The sequence below is a fragment of the Lepisma saccharinum genome, chromosome 5, assembly GCF_977018435.1.
Source record: "Lepisma saccharinum chromosome 5, izLepSacc3.1, whole genome shotgun sequence".
NCBI lineage: Eukaryota > Metazoa > Arthropoda > Insecta > Zygentoma > Lepismatidae > Lepisma > Lepisma saccharinum.
The window spans coordinates 75104720-75128610 of NC_139233.1; the positions used below are offsets into that span (position 1 = coordinate 75104720).

Consider the following 23891-nt stretch of genomic DNA (forward strand, 5'->3'; position numbering starts at 1 on the left):
CAAGTGATTTCAACTTTTAGCTTGGTTACGTATTAAGATTTTAATGCAAGAAAGTGCCGCTAACTAACTAACTAACTCCCTAGCCTTCTTAAACCCGAAGGTTCATGGCTGCAGCAACACAGGCCTTCCATCTTTCCCTATCTTGAGCAAGTTCTATATACTCTTTTCCATCCCTACCGATTTCCCTTAGGTCCATCTCAACGTTGTCCCTCCATCTTCGTCTTGGCCTTCCTACAGGTCTCTTACCATCAGGTTTCCCAACAAGAATCCTGTAAACTCCTCTTTCCTCTCCCATTCGTGCCACATGGCCTGCCCATCTCAGTCGTCTTGATTTAATTATTCTAATAATATCTGGACATGAATATAAATTATGTAGTTCTAAATTATGTAACCTTCTCCACTCACCTGTCTCCTCATCCCGTTTAGGTCCAAAGATTTTCCTAAGGATCTTATTTTCAAATACTCTCAATTTATGTTCCTCTTTCAATGTAAGGGACCAAGTTTCACATCCATATAATACTACAGGCAAAATTACGGTTTTGTATATTTTAACTTTTAGTTTCTTAGATATTAAACGAGAAGACAAAAGTTTATGAAGAGAGAAGTAACATGCATTTCCTGAATTAAGCCTACTTTTTATTTCCTCTTTAATAGAATTTTCATTTGTTAATATTACTCCTAAGTATTTGAATTTGGAAACTGGTCCAAACGAGTTGTTATCAATAATTAGATTTTGATTATTACCTAACACTTGGTTTCGGCCTGTAAGCATATATTTAGTTTTTTCTTTGTTAACTTCCAAACCTATCTCTTTAGCAGTTTTGAAAAATATTTTAGCATTATTCTTAATTGTATTCACATCATCCCCCAGTAAGTCTACATCATCTGCATATGCTAACACCTGAGTCACACTATTTAATTTTAGTCCTTCTTTAGTTTCTTTTACCTTCCTAACAGCATATTCTAAGGCAAAATTAAAGAGCAATGGAGATAATGCATCTCCTTGTTTTAACCCATCATGAATTGTAAATTTGTCAGACATATTAATACCCACACGAATTTTACTTTCTGTTTCACTAGTGCATATTTTTATCATACTAACAAGCTTCTTAGGTATTCCAAACTCTACTAATATATTATATAATTTATCTCTTTTGACCGAATCATATGCTTTTTTGAAATCAATGAATAGCTGATGGACATTTTGATTATATTCCCACTTTTTTTCAAGTGTCTGTCTGATGTGAAAAATTTGATCTGTAGTTGATCTGTTACGTTTAAATCCACATTGATAATCACCTATAATTTCATTAGCATATGGGGTTAGTCTTGTTAAAAGAATGTTAGATAATATTTTATATGTTGTTGAGAGTAGAGAAATTCCACGGTAATTATTGCAGTTCATTTTATCACCTTTTTTAAACACAGGAACAATTATGGATTCTTTCCACTGTTGAGGGATTTCTTCTTTATTCCATATTAAACAAATTAATTTATGAATTTGACATATTAATGAATTTCCACCATATTTAATTAACTCAGCTGGTATTAAATCAATGCCAGGTGCTTTGTTATTCTTTAGCCTTTTAATAGCATCTTTAACTTCAGTCAAGTTAGGTTCTGGAACTAAAGGTTCTGCTGTGTGGACTTCATTTACTTCTGATTTATCTCCTACATGGACATTTAAAAGGTCATTAAAGTAGTTCTTCCATCTATTTAGAATATCGCTTGGGTCAGCTAGAAAATCACCGTCCTTATCTTTTATCAAGTTTACTTTAGGTTGCCACCCCTTTCTAAACTCATTTACACCTTTATATAAATCTCTGATATTTTTATTTTTGCTGCTTGTTTCAATTTCGTTAATTTTGCTTTTCAAGTAATCTCTTTTTTTTACTTCTAAACGTGCGGTTAACTTCTCGCTTTATTCTATTATAATTGTTTAGATTTGTATCATCAGAGTTATTTAACCACCTAAGTCTAGCCTGATTTCTTATTTCTATTAGATTATGACATTCATTATCAAACCATGGCTTACTTTTTCTCGGTTTATGGTATCCTATACTTTCTTTAGCTGCTGATTCTATTGCATTACATATGTGCTCCCAATTCTTATTTACGTCTGTTTCATTTATATTTTCATCATCATTTAAATCCTGCAAAACATCAAATCTATTTGACAGTTTAATTTGGTAATCTTTCTTAATTCTTTCATCAGTAAACTTTCCTGTATCAAATTTTAGAACTTTTATATTTTGTTGCTTATGATTTATCACTGAGAGTCTTTCTCTTAATTTAGCAATTAATAAATAATGGTCACTGGCACAGTCAGCACCTCTATGTGTACGAACGTCAATTATACTAGTATGCCTTCTCTTATCAATGAGAATATGATCTATCTGATTATTAGTTTTACCATCTGGAGAAGACCAGGTATATTTATGGATATCTTTATGTTTAAAAGTGGTACTTTTCACAATTAAATTCTTCGAGGTTGCAAAAGTAATCAATCTTATACCATTATCATTACTTAATTCATGAAGACTTTCTTTACCAATCGTGGGTTTAAATGTCTCTTCTTTGCCAATCTGTGCATTACAGTCACCTAACAGAATTTTCATATCATACTGAGAAAATTTATCAAAGACCTGTTCTAACTCTGTATAAAAATCATCTTTAGTATTATCATCTTTACCTTCGGTTGGTGCATGTATGTTTATTAAAATAATTTTACACCACCTACCCTGTAAAACTGCATATGATATCCTATCATTAACAAATTCTACTGTTTTAAGAGCCGAGATAATTCTATTATTTATGAAAAAGCCTGTTCCAAAATTATGATTTTCAGTACCACCATAGAAAAAAGTATAATTTTTAGTTTTACAATTCCCTTCTCCTGGCCACCTAACTTCCTGGACAGCTACTACATCTAATTTATACTTAACTATCTCATTAACAGTACACTGAAATGCCCCAGGCCGGAAAGGCTCAGAACATTCCAGGTGCCTAATTTAATATCCTTATTCCTAACGTAGATCTTATCCTTAGTCCAGGGACCTCTCAAAGTAGTCCCCACCTGGAGATCCGAACGAGGGACTATTTTACCTCCAGAATATTTTACCTTGGGAACATCCATGGCCTTATATTTCTGTTCCTTGACATTTTTTTTTACAGTGCAGAGTTGTCAGCTCTACGCCTAACCCCCAATATGAATGGAGGAGCTACTACACAAGACAAACACAAACACATTAGACAGCACAATTACTACACAAGACGAACACAAACACATTAGACAGCACAACTACTACACAAGACACACACAAACACATCACAACTATAACACAATATAAATACAAACACACCACAACTACTACACAATATAAACATAAACAAACTACACACCACAACTACTACACAAGACAAGCACAAACAAATTAGACAGCACAACTACTACGCAAGACAAAACAAACATACTAGACAGCACAACTACAACACAAGACACATACATACACATCACCGATACTACACAAGACAAACAGAAATACATTAGACTACATAAGATAAACACAAACATACTAGACAGCACAACTACTACACAAGACAATCCCAACCACACTAGATAGCACTATAAAGTGCCGCTAAGAGGCAAAATATGTATATTGCAAGGGTAGGATGGACCTGCCATCCAGTGGCAGAATCCGCAACTATTTCCGTTGTTGAGAAGCTTCACAAACAAGAATGTAATGAAGATGTTGATATTTGCTTAAATATTACAAATTCATTACATTGTACAGATTCATGTGAACTAGTGCTGCATCGAGAGCTGTTTGCTCGAGTGTCTGATAGTTTGCACGGACGAGGCTAGATAGTGTATGGAATTGACAGCTTCTCCATTCAAACGGGCAAAATGATTGGTATATGCTCGAAGCCTAGTAGTTCACATAAGACCGTAATTTGTCTGTGGTAGTGAGCCCTCAAATATGGATCTTGAGCTGAAATTGAAACTTAAGTGAACATAGTCATCTCCATGTTAAAATGTAGTTTAGTCTAACTTGCCAATACATAGCGATGTATGAAAATAAAATAGATGATTATAGGCTGAAACTACCAGGATGTATTTTTACATATAGGCTGTGATTATTGTCACATTGAAATGATATTTGATTCTATACACTCGGGTGTGGGAGACTCGAATGAGTATGGTCGAGCGTAGGTGGTTCCGTACAGTACTCTAATATGAACACAGCGGCATCATACAACAGTTCGTGTTCATCAGTGTTTTGTACCCTCACAAGAAATAATTTTTCAGTTATATTTTAAACATACACACACATACTTGTTCCCATCATCTGTGATCTGAAATGTTATTCCTCTTATCCTAGTAACTGAATATAAATTCAAAGAAAGGGGAGGAATAGCACACATATGTGAAAATGGCAGCTCATCCCTTTCTTAATTTATCATGTGAAATTAATTTATTAAACAAGATTATTGGTTGTTCATACTGTATGGGTGGCACATACTGTATCTCCCAATGTCTGTTAGTAACAGTGTCCACTTGCAGACGTGCATGTGCAGAAGTGCTTCAGCTACAAGACTAGCAATCACTCTACTGTGGAACGTTTACTTGTTCAGACACACACACTGCCATTGTATCTACATTCTCTGATCTACCTCAATATTATATTTATACTCAGCATGGGATGTTTTATTTTGTAATGTTTTCTTGTTGAGTAAGTAGAATTTGTGTATATATATATATATATAAAACACTGTTTCGTCACCAGGCTTGTCGTAAACTGTGAGTGGGGAGGATGAGTTGGGAGGGAGGGCGGGAGGGTGGGTGAGGGTGGGCATTACTGGGTGGCCTTGTTCAGGCCAGGTGGAGTGGTTGCACTCATGGCCGATATATAGGCCCTCTCCCATCTTTTGCGAACAGAGGTGTTGGCTGGTTGGGGTAGGAGGTGGATGATCGCTACCCGGAAGCAGTCGTTGAAACTGATGTTGTGGTGGTTGGTGTGGACGGCGACAGTGAAGTCCAGGTTGTGGGTGGAGGAGCGGTGGTTATTGATGCGGAGGTTGAGGGCCGTTGATGTTTCCCCCAGGTAAAAATCACCACAGATGTTGCAGGTGAGGATGTAGATAAGGTTTGAGGCATGGCAGGTCCCTTTGGGATGGAGGGTAAATTTGCCAGTGGCCGTGTGCACCTGGAGGGTGTGAGAAGTGATGAGGATGGGACAGGTCTTGCACCTGGGTCGGTTGCATTTATGGGCAGGGGGGTGTTGGATGTGTGGTGAAGGAGTGTTGTGGACCAGGATGTTTTGGAGGTTAGGGGGGCGTTTGAAAACCACCCTGGGTTTGTCGGGAAATATGTTTTTGGTTTCGGGATCACTGTGGAGGATTGGGAGAAGAGAGTGCAGTGTGTGCCTGATTTTGTTGAGGTGGGGATGATATTGGGTGATGAGTGCAGGTGGGTTGGTGGCAGCAGGTTTCTTGGTGGTAGTGGTATGTGAGGCAGCTCGTGATATTTGCTTGGTGACCAGGATGGAGGGATATCCACGGTTAACCAGGGCCTGGTGTAGGTGGAGGTTATAATTCTGGCGGGAGGTGGGTGAAGAGTTCAGGCGCTGTCCCCTGAGGGCCAGAGAGAATGGAATTGCTTTTTTGGTGTGGAACGGGTGGGAGCTGGAGAAGTGTAGGTATTGCATGTGGTTGGTGGGTTTTATGTGGATGGAGGTAGTCAGGTGTCCTCCCTCGATGTGCACGTCCACATCCAGGAAGGTGATCTGGTTGGGGGAGTGTGTCCAGGTGAATTTTAGGGAACGGAAGTGGTTAAGTTGGTCCAGGAAGGCTGACAAGGATGGTTCTCCATGTGTCCAGAGCATGAAGATGTCGTCGATGAAGCGGAGCCAGAGGAGGGGTTGGAGGGGTTGGGTAGCCAAAAACTCTTGCTCAAGTTGGCCCATGAAGAGGTTTGCATAGGATGGGGCCATTCTGGTACCCATGGCTGTACCTCGGATCTGTAGGAAATTTTGGTTTTCAAAGGTGAAGTTGTTACAAGTGAGGACAAGGTGGGCTAGGTGGGTCAGGAAGTTGGTGCTGGGGTTGTGAGGTTTGGGTCTGCTATTGAGATAGAATTCTATGGAGCGGAGGCCATGGGAGTGAGGTATGTTGGTGTAGAGGGAAGTGACATCAATGGTGGCAAGGATGGTATTTGGGGGCAATGGTGGGAGGGTGCTGATTTTCTGGAGGAAGTGGTTGGTGTCACGGAGGTAGGAGGGCAGAGCTTTCACAAGAGGCTGGAGATGGGAGTCAACAAAGGCTGAGATTCGTTCTGTAGGTGAGTTATAGCTGGACACAATGGGTCTGCCAGGGTTGCCAGGTTTGTGGATTTTGGGCAATAGATAGAAGGTGGGGGTGCGAGGATTGTCGGGTATTAACATGGCGGTGGTACGAGCTGTTAGGCCTTCAGGTGGGCCACGGGTGTGGATGAAGTCCCGGATTTTGGTGAGGTGTTCGGCGGATAGGTCAGCTGTGGTGGGTTTGTAGGTGGAGGGGTCAGCCAGCTGGCGGTTGGCTTCCGCCAGGTAGTCTTGAGAGTTCAAGACTACATATATATATGGATAAAAGCAAGGAGGGCCAAAAGGGCTAAGTAAAAATCAAAGAAGGTAAAAGGAAACACTCACCGGACAGTAGAAAAATTCAAAATTTTCGCTAATTTCATAGCATCATCGGTGTGAGGAGAAATAGACGGAACCGGAAGTTGGGGCCCTGCAGAGTTGCCAGGTCCCCATCCCCCATATATGTATGATTTATTTCCTTTAAATATATTAATTGATTTTGTCATCCAGTGTTTTCTTCTATGTAGGGCTTGGATAATTTAGAAAATTAGTTTGCGTTTTAAAATGCCACAGGATAATGACTTTTAAATTGTCAATCACAGCTTTCAGTCTTATTATTTTGTGTACTCCTGTTAGGATAAAGTGGCACATACTTCAACTATCCAACCTTATAAAATGTGCCACTTTATGTGAGCAGGAGTGTACAAAGAGAATAAGAGTTTATTTATACTGTTTTGATCATCAGCTAATTGAACATGCCAATAGAAAGTAATTAGGGGAAGTACGAGGGCTATTTTTTTTTCAAGCTCCGATGATGCCGCCAGGTGGCCTGTGAAGCACTAGGAAGCAGGGTGTCATGCAACGTGATTGGCATTCCCCCTGCCACTACCACCACCACTACCAAGGCCAACGCTTGAGTTGAAGCTGAGTGACAGGTGCGTAGAGATGTCTGCTATAATCGACTCTCCCGCCAAGTGTGAGGTGTGTTATTGGTTGACTTTATTGGGGCCTGGAACCACAATCAGTGCGGCTGCATACTGTGAGACATTGCGCAGACTACGCAGAGCCATCCAGAACAAACGGAAAGGCATACTGTCTTTGGGCATTGTCTTGCTTCATGACAATGCCCAACTGCATGTTGCTGGGTCAACCCAAGACCTTAAACAATTCCACTGGGAAGTGTTTGATCACTACAGCCCAGTCCTGGTGCTGAGTGACTTGCACCTTTTCCAGGCGATGAAGACGTGGTTGGGAGGACAGCGCTTCCACACCAATGAGAAGGTGCTTCAGGACACCCTGCAGACCTGTCTCAACAGACAGGCGACACCTTTTTTTGCAGAGGGTATTGGAAAGCTGGTGCATTGATATGATAAATGTCTGAATCTTCTTGGTGATTACGTTGAAAAGTAGATTATATGTGTACGTAACTTTTGTCAATAAAAACATTTTGCTATTCACTGTGGTTTAGATTTCATGCACTATTGGAGTTTTTAAAAAAAATAGCCCTCGTAGATATTTGCTTAAGCATAGCAGGATAAAGATGGCTCATGCTGGTATTTGACCTACTGTGAGGACTGACCACATGTTCCCCAATAAAGAGCCAGCTTGCAGGTCTTGACCTCAAAGGGCACCATAGAGTTTAGTTTAGCAGTAGTATTTGTCATTATTCATAAGATAAATCAATATACAGGGTGTCATTTTAATTGCACTCACATACCATAGAAACGTACAGAGGACATTGAAACAAACAACTTTTAACAGTAACATTTTTGTTGTTGGTGCATCGTTTTGGCACTACAGACGTTCAAGAAAGCTCGTTTTGCTGCCTGTGTCCTGGCAATCCAACACATTTGATTGCATCTGTGACATTACTTCCTGTCGTGAAGCAGTGAAGAGGTTGCAAGGAACACACATTCTATTAAAAATGACATGGTTACTAGTAGCCACATTATGTGCTGTAAAGCATAGAGAGGAACACATTCAGTAACCCAATGGGAAGTATAGCAACAATTCAAAAAAACGTTTGGATAACAACATATTCAAAACGAAATGGTTACATCACATTTTGTCTCTTAGCCTGCAAATTATTTTTTAGCAAATCACGTTGCCAGTTGATATTTACAGGTTAGTCTCTCCACTTCTTCTGATACGATCACATGTTGTGTTAGGTTGCCAGCATACAGGCAGCAAAATGGACTTTTTTGAACTTCTGTAGTGCTGGAATAATGCACCAACGCAACAACAAAAATGTTGCTGAGAAAAGTTGTTTGTTTTGATGTCCTCTGTATGTTTCTGTAGTCTGTCAACACCATTAAAATGACACCTTGTATATTTATTCTTTAGTTATTGATGCATAAACCTGCTGTGGTAAAATATTCAAATACATTTTGACCCTCCTAAACCAGGACCTTCAGGTTTAGATACTTAAAATTTGATTAAAAGCTAGATCTGAACCAATCTCATATGATACCGATGTTTGATCAGTGTAGCTTAATAATTAAAAGTAGGGATGAGCCAATACTGATACCAGTTGTATCGATATCAGAAAGTATTGGCTGCAATTTAGTCACCCATACTGGCTGGATTTTTGTGATTAAACGATTATCTTGTGTGAAATTATGACTACTGTCAAGCCAAACCTGGAAAATTGTTATGGCATAGTTGCAATGGAAAGTTTAAGATTTATAAATGTTGTGAACTACTTTGAATTTTTACAATTTTTCGTGGGTGGGAATTGGTAAGATTACCAGCAGTGGTATTGACATTGGTTCAAAGTGGTATCTGCACAACCCTACAAATACTACAATTTTTCACCTTCTGCTCTCCGATGGTTTAGATCGTATCTGAACAAGAGACAACAGAGAGTATTCATAAATGCTGCCATGCCCCCTTTCTCTCTCGCACCCTGCAATTGGAAACTGGTGTACCACAAGGATCCATTCTAGCCCCTTTCCTCTATACCATTTTTACAGCCGACATACTTACCATAATCAATCACACTAAAGTTTATTTTTACGCAGATGACACTCAACTACAAATTCCTTTTCCACCAAAATCACCGAATGCAGCTTTAGCTTTGCTCAATGATGATTTATCTAGCACAAATACTTGGTGTAAAAGTAACGGTCTAAAAATAAACCCACAAAAATCAACTTTCACTGTTATTGGTTCCCGAAATAGTCTCTCTCTGATAAATCCTAACGAGATATGCATCAAACTAGACACATCTAAAATTCCTTATTCATCAGATGTGAAAAATCTAGATGTCGTTTTTTTGGTGAACACCTTAACTGGGATATTCATGTACAAGAACAAATTAAAAAAGCTTACGCTGTGCTAAGATTGCTGTACAGCTTCAAAGAATGCCTGAAAACCGAGATTAAAATTAGACTAATACAATCACTGATCTTTCCTATACTGGACTACTGCGACATAATTTATGGACTAAATCTATCCATTTGAAATAAAACAAAAATTCAGAAAGTACAAAATTCATGTTTTCGTTTCGTGTACCATATAGGAAAATATGATCACATCCTCCCAACCCTGAATGCAAACAAAATGTTGAACATGGCCAGATGCTGAAAATTACATCTGTGTTGTTCTATTCATAATCTTTTACAAACCAAAACACCTAAAAACCTATTCCAGAAATTAAAATTCAGAAGGGAAATACATGATTATAAAACAAGGGGAAAATCAAAACTTCAGCTTCCAAAGCACACACTAGTGCTTTTCGAATCATCATTTACATATTCAGCTGCAAGAGTGTGGAATGAACTTCCTCCTTCCATGACGTCCGTCACTAATCGCAACAACTTCAAAGACGAACTCAAAATCTATTGTTAAATGAACAATATTTGTGTTCCAGCACTAACGAATAATAGCTATCATTTTGAACCAACTTCCTAAAGACAAGTATTTTCATTTTCATTTTGCTTATTTACATGTTGCCAACCCTTGACGATATTTTGTCCTTTCTCGTATATGAACAAAATTTATATGTTTTTACATAATATTAATTTGTATTAGATCACACCAAGCACATGTCAATTTGTGTACCCTTTGTGTATTTGTTTTCAATCTTTCCCCTTTTTTTTTCAATGTGTAGTTGAATCTTTGTTCTCAATTTTGTATTTGTTCTTTTTGTGTTTTATGTTTCTTTCTTTTTTGTTTTTTTGTTTGTTATTTATACAAACATTTAGTATGTAGAATGTATTTAGTATGTATGTATATGTACGTATTATGTATGCATTGGAGTTAGGTGGTAGAACAGCCGCAGGCTGAACCTCTCCCTTTAATAAAGGAAAATTGAAATTGAAATTGAAACCCTAAGTAAAAGCTCCGTTCAGAGTATATTTCATTTGTATACCACATTAATGTGCGAGAGTTATGCTGACAGGGATTACATGAGAGATAATTGAATATTACAATAGCTGTAATTTATTTTTGCCATGTAATGTTGGTGCAAAATTATACATAAAATTATGCATTGTGCATAATGAACATGATAGTTGGGCTTCTCGAGAGGTGTCATACAGCAATTTTGTGCATCTTATGAAATACTGGGACTCCCGAAAGTATTGGTGATAAAATATGATCCAGTACTTTCTGATACGAGTCCAGAAAGTATTGGTGATAAAATATGATCCAGTACTTTCCGATACCAATGCCTTTGATATCAGTATCAGCACATCAGTATCAGCTCAGTAAAGAACAATAGAAAATGTTGCTGGGAGCGAGGGATGGGGAGAAATTGGATGGTGATAGACAGACCAACTATCACTGGAGGCACATTGACATGTAACAGTTCATTTCATATTTCATTCTTTCTTTTATTCATCGTAACAGCTGCTAAGATTTTTAATTGTTGCTTGTTTCAAGTATCTAAACGTGGCATATTTTTTAGTAGTATGTATTATTTATAAATGTCTGATAACAGGTAATTTATTCCTTTTGATAGCTAAAAATCCATTTGCTGGTACGCAAAGAGGCATTATCTCCTGTATCACTTTTAACCCAGCCATAACATCAATATATGCTGCTTCAAGTTACCTGAAATCTGTTGGTATGTATTTTTGTGAATTTCCCTGCATTTTTTTTAACATTCAGTAGGAGTGGACTGATAATGACATTTTAACACATATATATAACACTAATACCTGGGCCGTATGAATATGAATTATATGTTTTTATTCATAAAAATTATAACGGTAGAATATTGCATAAAATTACAGGCTATTTATAAATATATTTGATTGGTAAAATTATTGGTAATATTAACAATACTCTGATCTGTGTACATAGGCCAAAATCCATAGAGTAGTGTTTAACCTTACCTATCTTTAATAATAATAATAAAGAAGGTGAGAATGATGTGGCTTTGAGGGGGGAAATATATTAAAAATATAACAATTTATTGTATGGTGAATGCTCTGGAAAAATTGAGGATTCTTGAAATCTCCGGGAAAATTCATTTATATTTCATTTATTTATTTATTTATTTACTGCCCTTGACAGAGGTAAACCTCCAATTACAGACGGCAGATAAACATGCACATACATTGGTTTACACAGAAAAAACAACAAAGAAAACATAACAGGGTGTCTAACAGTCAAGAATGTCAAAAAGTGAACAAGTAGGTCAAGAAACTATGCTTTTGGTCAAGGATTTTTGCTATTTTTTTAACAGTATAGTGAACTTACATTGTTATGTACCTGTACTGGGATTTGATAAAATTAAATATTTGGAAATCTAAAATTTTTTAGAGTTGTGGTTAAGATTTGTTCACTTTGTTTCGTAAGAATTACATTATTGTATGCATGAAGTTTTGTAAAAGTATTAAATCCCATCCACGATGAAGTTTGAAGCATTAATTTTTATGTGCATTAATATTTAAAGCAAGTGTAAATCTCTTGTTCAAGTACAGCTTTAGTTTTCATCTTAACCAACCTTGTGGTAGGTGTTTTTCATTGAATAAAATATCTATTTTCGGCGAGGGAGAAATGTTAAGAGAAAGGGAAAAAAAGGTCAAGAAAAAGTCAAGAATTTTGGATTTGTTATTTTGGTAGACACCCTGATATAGCTTCTCTAATACTAAATTACTTCATACAGGAGGCAATAGGGTGGACATTGGTGAAAATCTTAACCCTTTGCGGCCCAACTGTGAGGTAAAATATTTGTGTTGATTGTTTGAAAAAAAATAGAAGCAGCCATGACAACCCATTTACCTCATTTACAAATTCCTGGGCATGCCGCTGCAAATCAACCGAGGATGATGTCATCCTGCTGAGAGAACCTTCGCATTGACTGTGTGAATTGTGGTCTCAGGCAGAGATCACGAAGCTTGTCAATCGTAGAACTGCTCATGCTCAGCCCCGCAGTCTTCTGTTGGTGAGACTGTTCAATCATGCATGACATGAACTATCCTGGATTCGATACCCAGTGGAGGAACATAGTGGTTTGGATCCCTATTTAAACTGTAGGTCCAGTCCCGATTAGCCTTACTGTGCATAAACTGGACTTAAATCAGCAACTTAATCAATCAATCAACTAAGCTATCATGTGTGATGGAATTCTAAATTCTTTCGTTTTAAATGTTTAGAGTTAAGAAGGTAACATAATGTTTTGTAATTTCGAAAAACACCAATTTAATTGTAATATTATGTTTGAAATACTTTCTATGAATAGCAGATAAAATACATGGGTAGGAGCATGTAAGCAATAGATGAAGAAGGACGGTATGGTCCAGTCACTATGATACCTGCTCACCACACGAAGGGTTCTCGGTTCGAGTCTCCCCTATGACAGTTTTTTCACTGAGTTCATAAAGTGAGATTATTCTTCCTGATTATGTGAAGTTCAGAACCCCACCAGTATATGGCAGTTGCATCAGTTTTAGTCTCAATTTTGCATTCCACGACTGGCTTAATGACAACTTCTGACTGCATGGTAGTTATTTCGGTGGATGATTGAACTACATTCCGAGTTTGTGTTAGTTAACAGTGCTTGTGACATTTATTTCTCTACTAATGTGTGCGAAGAAGTTTTAATGTGGCAATATATATTTTTAGGTTTGTACAGTGAACCAGAGGGGACAAATTTATGCTTACTGCAGGGTCAAAGTGGAGGTATAACTCACCTAAAGTTTTCTCCTGATGGGACAAAACTATACAGTGGTGGAAGAAAGGTAAAGTCTTTTCATATTTTAGTGGAAGAAACTTTAACAGTGTAAGCTTTAGTAAACATGAATTTAGTAAATTGGTGAAGTAAAGTTGCATTCTGTTGCTAGACAGTTCCCACTGACCTGGAACTCCTGCACCAGTGGAACAGTCAGAGAATTCCATTAAAAAATCCCAAACCCTGAAATTGTTATGGAATAGTAAATATGATTATTGTCCATGTTGCAAATTTGAAATTTCCATGTATTTGTAAACAGTATTTTGCTACTGCAGGACTTACATGTGTAACAACAAGAAATAAGCAATGGGGTGTTTTTTTGTAATTGGAGCTTCTGTTTCTGTTCCAACAGTGATACTTTCAACTGAGTTATGGTAAGTCTAGAAGGGTCTTGAAATGTATTTAGAAATATGAACCTGGTAAAATCTGGGAATTTGTTTAGACAAAATAACTTGAAACCCTAAAATTGCATGTCGTATTTTTCAAACTTTTTGTCTTTTTGAGAATGGAAACTTTGAATTTATCTTCCAAATTCTACGCATTCTAGAAATGTTCTATGATGATTGACAACACTGCCTACAAGCTGTAATGCTTTAGCTTTCAATAGTAGGGTGAAGATTATGACTGTGCATACTGATAACCACGAGTGTAATGGTATTGGAAAGTATCTGTTGAAATTTAATCTCTGATGCGAGCTGAAACTTTTCTGGAGTTTGGCTGTCTCAAAAATTGCACACAGCACCTTCATATCCATGAAATTATGCAATTATTATTAGGGCTAGCCGATACTACTTTGAACCGATAACGATGCTGATACTCTCACCGATACCAATACTTGTATAATTCCAAATTTAAAATAACAAAGGTTATATTATATCTATATACACGGTTCTGGTTCCATCTTTCTTCTAACTCAGATGATGCAACGATAAGTTTGCGAAAATTCAAAATTTTTTCACTGTCTGGTGAATGTTTCCTTTCTCCTTCTTTGCTTTTATTTAGAGCCCTTTTGGTCCTCCTTTCTTTTATATATATATATACAGGGTGTTAATTTTAACTTGACATATGAAAATAGCGGGAGTGATATGCATGTGAGGAAAATTTGGTCCAAACAAACCATGATCCTTGTCGGGGGGGAAAGTTAATGGCGTACAAATGAGCCCCCGCACAGGGCCCCCCTGGGGGGCAGGGGGGACACGTTGTGTTTTTCAAATAGGAACCCCCGAATTTTGTTTCATTTTGGGATTCGCGGAGTCAAAATAAATAATAATTATGCTTGACATGGGTGCAACAACATGCGAAATAAAAAAGATATGGCCATGTGTATGTTTGGAAACACGTAAATGTTGTGCATGGCAAAACGGTAACAGGCCCCCACGAAAATACGAAGAATGGCGTGTGCAGAGGAAAATTTCATTGCTGTCGATGGTGTCATTGAAGAGTGGAAGAAGTACCAAAAGAAGAGTGCGGAGGGTTAGGGGGAGGGGGCAGCATGCAACGAACAAAGTGGAAATACATCTGCTGGATTAATGCAGATGGCATGGAGATGAGGGAAACACAAAAACGTATTCAGGGATGCCAGAAAAGTGTAGGAGATGGGAAGGATGGAATGCAAATACTATTACCCTCGAACCTGTGGGGTGCTTGTTTCAAGGGAGTTTCCTTGCCTCTCACCTGTGGGGTGCTTGTTTCACGTGAGTCCCCTTGCCTTTCACGTGTGGGGTGCTTGTTTCAAGTGAGTCCCCTTGCCTCTCACCTGTGGGGTGCTTGTTTCATGTGAGTCCCCTTGCCTCTCACCTGTGGGGTGCTTGTTTCAAGTGAGTTCCCTTGCCTCTCATGTGTGGGGTGCTTGTTTCAAGTGAGTACCCTTGCCTCTCACCTGTGGGGTGCTTGTTTCACGTGAGTCCCCTTGCCTCTCACCTGTGGGGTGCTTGTTTCATGTGAGTCCCCTTGCCTCTCACCTGTCGGGTGCTTGTTTCAAGTGAGTTCCCTTGCCTCTCACGTGTGGGGTGCTTGTTTCAAGTGAGTCCCCTTGCCTCTCACCTGTGGGGTGCTTGTTTCAAGTGAGTCCCTTGCCTCTCACCTGTGGGGTGCTTGTTTCATGTGAGTCCCCTTGCCTCTCACCTGTGGGGGTGGGGTGGTGCGCGGGCATACATGCCTTACCCAAGCAAATGCTCGAAATGGTGACCATGAACGTCGATGCATTTATTTATTCTTGCATGAAATGACTGTTCACAACACAAAAGTGTGGCGGCATCAATTTGTGTGCAAGCATTTCGTATTCGTTGCATCATGTCGTTGTGCGTTGTGGATACAGTTTGATACACCATTCCTTTAAGAAAACCCCACAAAAATATCTGGCGCAGTAAGGTCTGGTGATCTAGCCAGCCAATTGACAGGACCACGTCATCCAATCCAGTGATGATGGAACTTGCGCGTTAATACTTCCCGAGCTATGGCATTGCGCGTTAATACTTCCCGAGCTATGGCAGCATAATGCGCCGGACAACCATCATGCTGATACCACATGGCCTGTCGCTGTGCAAGGCTTAGATCCTCCAGCAATATCGGTAGTTCGTCCTGCAAGAAATTGCGATACTTTCGCCCATTCAATGTACTGTCAATGAAAAATGGACCAATGAGTTTGTCACCCATGATGCCACACCATACGTTCACTGACCACGGGCGTTGATGTTCAACTTCACACAACCAGTGTGGGTTGTCGGCACTCCAGTAGTGCATGTTGTGCCAGTTAACCTGGCCATGCTTTGTGAATGTTGTTTCGTCGGAGAACAGAATGTCCCGAAAGAATGCCGGATTTCGATGTATTTGTCCACGTACCCATTCACAAAACACCATCCTAGCACGGAAATCATCACCATGAAGTTCCTGGTGCAGGGATACATGGTATGGGTGAAACTTGTGCCTCTTGAGTATGTTACAAACACTGACATGGGACATGCCACTCTGGCGAGCTATGCGCGTGCTGGAATGGGGATCATACGCCACTGCAGCTAATACAGCGATTTCATTATTTTCCCCAGTGACAGTTCTTCGACGCCGTCTTTGTTGCGGACACACACTTCCTACTGTTGCAAATTGCTTGACAACCCTGGCGAAAGTCGACCGCGAACACTCTCTGTTCGGATAGCGTCTGGCATATTCGGTGACAGCATTGTCCACATTCCGTCGACATTCACCATACATGAATATCATTTCAATTCTGTCTTCCACAGATACACGCTCCATCGTCCTAGGTATACCTGCACTTTTACCCTGCACTCACTTCGAACACAGGCACGTCAACTAACCTTCTGAAGCACTCACGCTCAATAACCACCTATTTCCCCAAGCAAACACGGGCACAGAGAGCTGACTTCAGCGCAAGGTCAAATGGCCTAGTTTGTACCTTACGTGTGGCTGGCATCTGATAACACAGCTGATCCGACAACGTCGGTGGCGATAACATACTCTTCGCGTGAGTTCTGGAAACACGATTTACATCCCCTACCCCTTCACTTTTCTGGCACAGGCACAGTTCGTTATTTTGTTTCCCTCATATCCTTGGCATCTGCATTAATCCAGCAGATGTATTTCCACTTTGTTCGTTGCATGCTGCCCCCTCCTCCTATCCCCTCCGCACTCTTCTTTTGGTACTTCTTCCACTCTTCAATGACACCATCGACAGCAATGAAATTTTCCTCTGCACACGCCATTCTTCGTATTTTCGTGGGGGCCTGTTACCGTTTTGCCATGCACAACATTTACGTGTTTCCAAACATACACATGGCCATATCTTTTTTATTTCGCATGTTGTTGCTCCCATGTCAAGCATAATTATTATTTATTTTGACTCCGCAAATCCCAAAATGAAACAAAATTCGGGGGTTCCTATTTGAAAAACACAACGTGCCCCCCTGCCCCCCGTGGGGGCCCTGTGCGGGGGCTCATTTGTATGCCATTAACTTCCCCCCCCCCCCCCCCCCCCGACAAGGATCATGGTTTGTTTGGACCAAATTTTCCTCACATGCATATCACTCCCACTATTTTCATATGTCAAGTTAAAATTAACACCCTGTACATATATATATATATATATGAAGGTGAGAAAAGGTGCCAAAAGGGCAGGTAAACACAAATGAAGAAGGAGACAGTAAACACTTACCACATGAAAACAAAAACGTTGATATTTTGCGACCCAGGTCGCATTTTCAACGGAGGAGAAAGAGGTTCACAGATTAACGAAGAATAGGAACACATAATACCAAGTGTAGTGTTGGTACACTGTTGCCAGAGAAAGTTAGACGATAGGAAATAAATGTAAGGTTCTTTAACCAGTGTTTAATGCATAGGGTGGGTGGTTTCGTGGAAGAAGGGAAAGGGTTATTGGTTGGCTAGGTTAAGTCAGGGAGGTATAGTGGCATGCCTGCCTGATATATAGGCCCTTTCCCATCGCCTGCGGAAAGACGTGTCTGAGTTTGGGGGGGGGTGTTAAAAGATGGATTATTGCAACATGGAAACAGTTGTTGAAGGTGGTGTTATGGCTGTTGGTGTGGATAGCAACTGTGAAATCTGAGTTTTGGGTGGAGGAGCGATAGTTATTGATCCTAAGGTTCAAGGGGGTGGAGGTTTCACCAAAGTAGAAGTTGCCGCAGATTTGACAGATGAGGTTGGATGAGTGACAGGTGTCCTTGGAGTGAAGGGTGAACTCACCTGCCGTGGTAGGGGATGTGATAAGTATGGGGCAGGTCTTGCACCTGGGTTTATTGCACTTGTGAGCTGGCAGGGGTGGCGTGGAAGGAGTGGTGGTATTTTGGACCAAGGTGTTCCTAAGGTTGGGAGGGGCGACGGAAGATGATCCTAGGTTTATCCCAAAAGATGTCTCTGGTGTCTGGATCACTGTGTAGGATGGGGAGGAGGGAGTGGAGAGTATGTCTGATTTTCATAATGTGGGCGTGGTATTGGGTGATCAGAGCTGGAGGGTTGGTTTTGGGTTGTTTGGTGCGGTTGTGGGAGGTGGGTCTTGTGATTTGTTTGTTGATGAGGGTGGAGGGGTAGCGACGGTTGGTTAGGGCTTGGTGCAGGCGTAGGTTGTAGTTTTGGCGGGATGAGGGGGTTGAGTTAAGGCGTTTGGTTAACCTCTGAGAGCCAGCATCAGTATTAGTGAGTATCAGGTATTGGCTCAGCTGTAGAATACACCACTAATTAATGTGTACCATACCAAAATACTTTATGTAGAAATATCACCAGCTGACTACTTTTACTATAAGTGCATGAAATGGGAAATATCCAAAGGTTTCTTTTTTTTTCTAAATAAAAATCCTGTATTAATGAGGCTTCAACATAGATCATATGTGCAAGTTCATTTATAATCAATTGTTTTCTTTTATTCTTTTCATAAGGATAAGGAGATAATATGTTGGGATGTAAGACAGCCTGGCCAAGTTTTGTACGTAATGGAAAGGACAGTTGAAACAAACCAAAGGATATACTTCGATGTTACTTCAGATGGTCGATACCTGCTATCAGGTAAGATATTTTAACTACAGTTCATCTGATGCTAATAGCTTTTCTGGAGGATGAGTATTTTTTAAATATCATACATTTTATAACTGGTACAATGTTCAAATCTCAGTATTACAGTTGCCAATGTTATTGGTTCATCCCTGATTGTAAAGATAAGCAGTGTTAGGCAATCTAATGTTTGTTTCTTGGACTGTGCAGAGGTTATCCAGAATTTTCCATCTGGTGGAGTGTAAAGACAAATTTAGAGCCAAGATTACCATAAATTACACCATTGTGACAAATTTTAAGGGATTATTGGGGAAATTTGGGAGAGGGGTGGAAAAATCACTGCATGAACATGTGTGGGTGTGTTGGGGTTTGTGTTTTCTTGGTACTATATTTGAACTTCCTTAAGTATGCAAATATAACCTGATATACAGTGAAATAGATTATATATTGGTAAACAAGGATGTAAAGAAGATAATGAACAACATTTTAAAGTAATACCCATCGAGAACTTGGACAGTGACCACAGGCTACTAGTAGGAGATGGAAATTAAAGATAGAAGGGAGGAACAAGAGAGAAGGATAAGAGTGTGGAAATTGAAGTATAAAATGATACAAGAGAAATATCAAGAAACATTGTGAACAAAAGTACCAAATAATGAACCCAAAGGAGTAGAAACAGGATAGATAAGATTTAAAACGGAATTAGTAGATGCAGACGAAAAGGTATGTGGAAGAATAAGCAAGAAAAGACAGAAGAAAAAAACACCATGGTGGAATGAAAGAACTAGAGAGGCAGTGAAAAACAAAAGTGATGCATTTAGAAAATGGTTTAATGTTAAATCACAAAATACATGAAAAGAGTACATGGAAAAGAAGAGAGGCAAGAACAGTAGTAATGGAGAAAAGAAGAAAGTGGGTGGAAGAATGGGCCAAACTGCTAGAAGAAGATGTAGATGGGAACAAGAAAGTATTGTATGGATTAGTGAGAGAAAGGAGGAGACAGCTGTAAGCTAAGGGATGAAAGGGGAAACATTATAGAAGAGGATGAAGAAGTAAGGAGAATGTGCAGAAATTGAGAAATTGCTGAACATGAAAAAAGGAAATGAACATGAAGAAGTGCAGGAAAAAAAATAATTTCCTGTGGAAAGAAATGGAGGAAGCCCTAAACAGAATGAAGAGATATAGAGCACCTGGAGTAGATGAAGTGCCAGTGGAAATGATACAAGGAGCAGGAGTGATTTGTGTGCAGTGGCTGTACAGAGTATTGAAAACAGTGTGGCAAGAGAGAGAAGTGCCAAGAGATTGGACAAAGGACTAATAGTTCCCATATTCAAGAAGTGGGACAGAAAGGAATGTAAAAACTACAAAGGAATAACACTAATGTGCTACTCAGCAAAGGTGTATGAGAAAATATTAGAGGAAAGAATAAGGGTAGTGATAGAGCTGAACGTGAGAGAGGAACAGTATGGATATAGAAGCATATCAACAGTAGATCTGATATTCACCATAAGGCAAATACAGGAGAGGCACTACGAGTATGGAAATAATTTGATTATGGCATTCCTAGATATAGAAAAGACATATGATAGCATGGACAGAACAAAGATTTGGAAGGCTCTAAGAGAGAAAGGAGTCGAGGAAGAGATAGTGTGTAGAGTGCAGAGCACATACAAGACCAACCAGAGCTGGGTGAAGACACCAGTGGGAAGAACAGAGTGGTTCTATATAGTTAATGGACTAACTATATATAATAACCTACTGCTCTTCATAATTACAATGGATGCAATTAACAAAGAGGTGGGGAAGAAGATAAGAGATGAAGGCCCTGTTCTTCGCTGATGACTTACTAATATGGGGAAACTGAGAAGTAGTAGTACAGAGACAGCTTGATAGTTGGAGTGAGGAAATCAGAAGAGCAGGAATGAAATTCAGTGCAGAGAAGAGCGAGGTACTAATAACAACAACAAACAGAGCCAGAAATGAACCAAGAATAAGGATGAACACAGACGAGTTGATGGTAGCCACTTCAAATATAGAAAGCATAATTGAGAGAAGTGGCACGATTAATATGGAACAGGAATGTACCTTTGAAATGCAAGAAGATAATATATATCACATAATATACCAATAATTACGTATGGAGCAGAGACTTGGATGACAATGACATAGAGAGACAAAAGAAAGATGCAGGCAGTGGAGATGAATTTTTTAAGGAGTATATTGGGGAAGAATAGAAGGGATAGAATAAGGAATGAGGAGATCTGACAGACAGTGGGGGTGGTGAATCTTCAGGCACAGATGAGATGGTTCGGACACATGAAGAGGATGGATGCAGAAAGATTACCAGTAAGAGCTTTCAATGCACAAGGAGTATGAATAAGGCCAAGGGAGAGACCAAGATGTCTGTGGAAAGAGCAGAGAGTGTTAAGAGAAGAGGACAAGATTGGAACACCGGAAAGAGAGGAGTGGTGGAAGACCAGAAAAAAAATGGAGAGGCTTGACTTCTATTCCAACCCAGCCAGAGGCAGGAAACAGCGAAGGATGATGATGATGGTACAGTGGAAACTCGATTTTATGTTTTCCAGAGAGCCAAAGTGAAATCCTAAAATCAAATAAAATGTAAAATTGGGGAAAATTTTGTAATATTTTACTATGTTTGCACTATCAATATTGAATGTATAATGTAGGAACATTTCAAATCGGGAGTTCACTGTAATTGATTTATGCATTCTCAATACTATACTGTGTGCTACTAAATTGTGGGCAGCAGTGTTGGTTCAGTTGGTAAGGTATCTGATTTCATTTGATTCCCAGGATGGGTGGGTGATCTCAAATGGGAATTCTTCTGAAATATTCCTACATAAAGAGCAGCACTGGGGCTTATCCAGCCTCAGTAGTTTGCATAAAATAAGTCTAGAGTGTCTTTTTTTCTTTCAATTAAGATTTTACAAAGATAATTCAGTGTTAGGTTTATCCACATTTGAGAAATTAATGACATAATTAAAATTATCATAGTTATTTCACACATGAAGTTTGGTGTTTCTGTGTTGCGAATTTGGCTGTTTTCCAATTAATTGACAATGCAGAAACACCAAACTCCATGTATGAAATACAAAACCACATTTACCGCATCCACCATGAATATAATGGTTCTATTCTTCAAAATGTGGATATGCCATGTTCTGATTAAAACTCATGGAACATATCCCAGGTACATAATTAATGTTGTTTAAAATTCTTTAATACAACATTAGTTGTTAGTACTTTTATTTATACTACTGACTTGGTGTGTATTTAAACAAGTATACCATGTGATACTAGTAAAGAGACCCTGTGAAATATGTAAAATGCCAGAAAACTTATGAATTACATGGCCAGATTATGTAGTAGAAGGGGACTTCATTAAATAAAATGGTGTGCGGAATCTCGTATTTACATCAATACTGGTAGAGTTCAAGTGAACGTTGCAATATAATTTGGGAAGGCATTTTATTAAATATATGATATAAATTAGTTTTACATATCCAGTCATGGAACAGTGCCTCTTTTATCATATGCATTCAAAATTGAAGGAATGGAAACTTGCCACATGATATGAAATAGTTGCTATTTTGTGATCGGGTTGCATTGTCACCAGAGATTGAAAGATAGCATCAGACAGGAGCAATGATAGTGAACAGGCATTGGCATTTCAGCACATGTTCACTAACATCAACGTCTGTCAATTCTAGTGTTTTTTCTTATCAATTAAGGTTGTATAAGGTAAATAAATATATGTTTACGTATATTTCAGAAATTAATGGTATAATTAAAATTACAAGGTGCATTCAATAAATAACCGGAAAAAATTGTATTAAAAATCTAAAATACGACCCTGATTGTTATATGTTTGTTATTTTGTGAAGGCATCTGTAAGCTATGAATAGCTGGGGCTGGCACGCCTGCCTTGCGCACAGGATGCTGGGAAACAGTTACACAAGATGGCAGCACCGTTACAGGAGTGCTCCAAGCTGGAGCAGCAAAGTGTCGTGTGATTTTTGTTGAGTGAAGGCGTGAAACTGATAGAAATTCATTGCTGCATGACAGGTCAGTATGGTGACAACTGTATGAGTCGATCACACATGTACGAGTGGGCTGAGAAGTTCAAACAGGGCATAACCAGTGTTGAAGATTCTCCGCGTCTAGGTCATTCTGTCACTGCAGTCACGGAAAGCAACATTGCTCAAGTGGAGGACTTGATACCAGTGGCGGCTGGCGAAGTGCAACAAGTGCAGATGTTTTCACCTAATTTTCAAATTAATATTGACATTTTTCATTTGCTTATTAAATTAAACTATTTCCCAGCAGAACGCACACGATAATACTCAAATAACACGCCGCTCGGCGCTACGCACGTATTGAGTTCGTCCCAACCCAAGAGCAAACACCGCTAGGTTGCGGAAGACTTAGCCGGTTGTCATGGCAACGGTGACGTCACCTAGCGTTGGCCTTGAACATGGTGTCGCCCTCTACGTGAATCAGTTCTCTCGTCGGAGAAAACATCGCATCCAGTGCTTGTGGCAAAATCTTCGCGTTCTCGCGAGATCTTGTTCCGCGTGTGTGTTTCGCGTTTCCTATCGTGTGTTGTGTTCATGTGTTGAGCTGTGGTTTCTACAATGAACCCAGTAAATGACTTAGTGTGTAATTTGTTGCAGACACCATTTTCCAGATGGACGGATGAAGACAAAAAAGGCGTTTTAAATTGGGGGGGGGGGGGGGGCACTGGCACTTACTATTTGTTTTCATTGCCTATAAATATACTTCTTCACCTGTTATTTTAGGCACGAGCCGCTACTGCTTGATACAGGAGAACCGGC

The 23891-nt window shown here is 39.3% G+C and overlaps 1 protein-coding gene across 1 annotated transcript in view; it reads left to right on the top strand.

The window, feature by feature from the left end:
* WDR79 (Telomerase Cajal body protein 1 homolog) overlaps window positions 1–23891 on the top strand; it is a gene marked incomplete at its 5' end in the record, with an annotated part of 60810 nt that overhangs the window by 21376 nt on the left and 15543 nt on the right. Inside the window, 3 exons of the mRNA XM_083122681.1 lie at window positions 11305–11409; window positions 13416–13531; window positions 18924–19050. Of these exons, the coding sequence (XP_082978807.1) occupies window positions 11305–11409; window positions 13416–13531; window positions 18924–19050 (348 nt within the window). The remainder of the gene's footprint in view (window positions 1–11304; window positions 11410–13415; window positions 13532–18923; window positions 19051–23891) is intronic.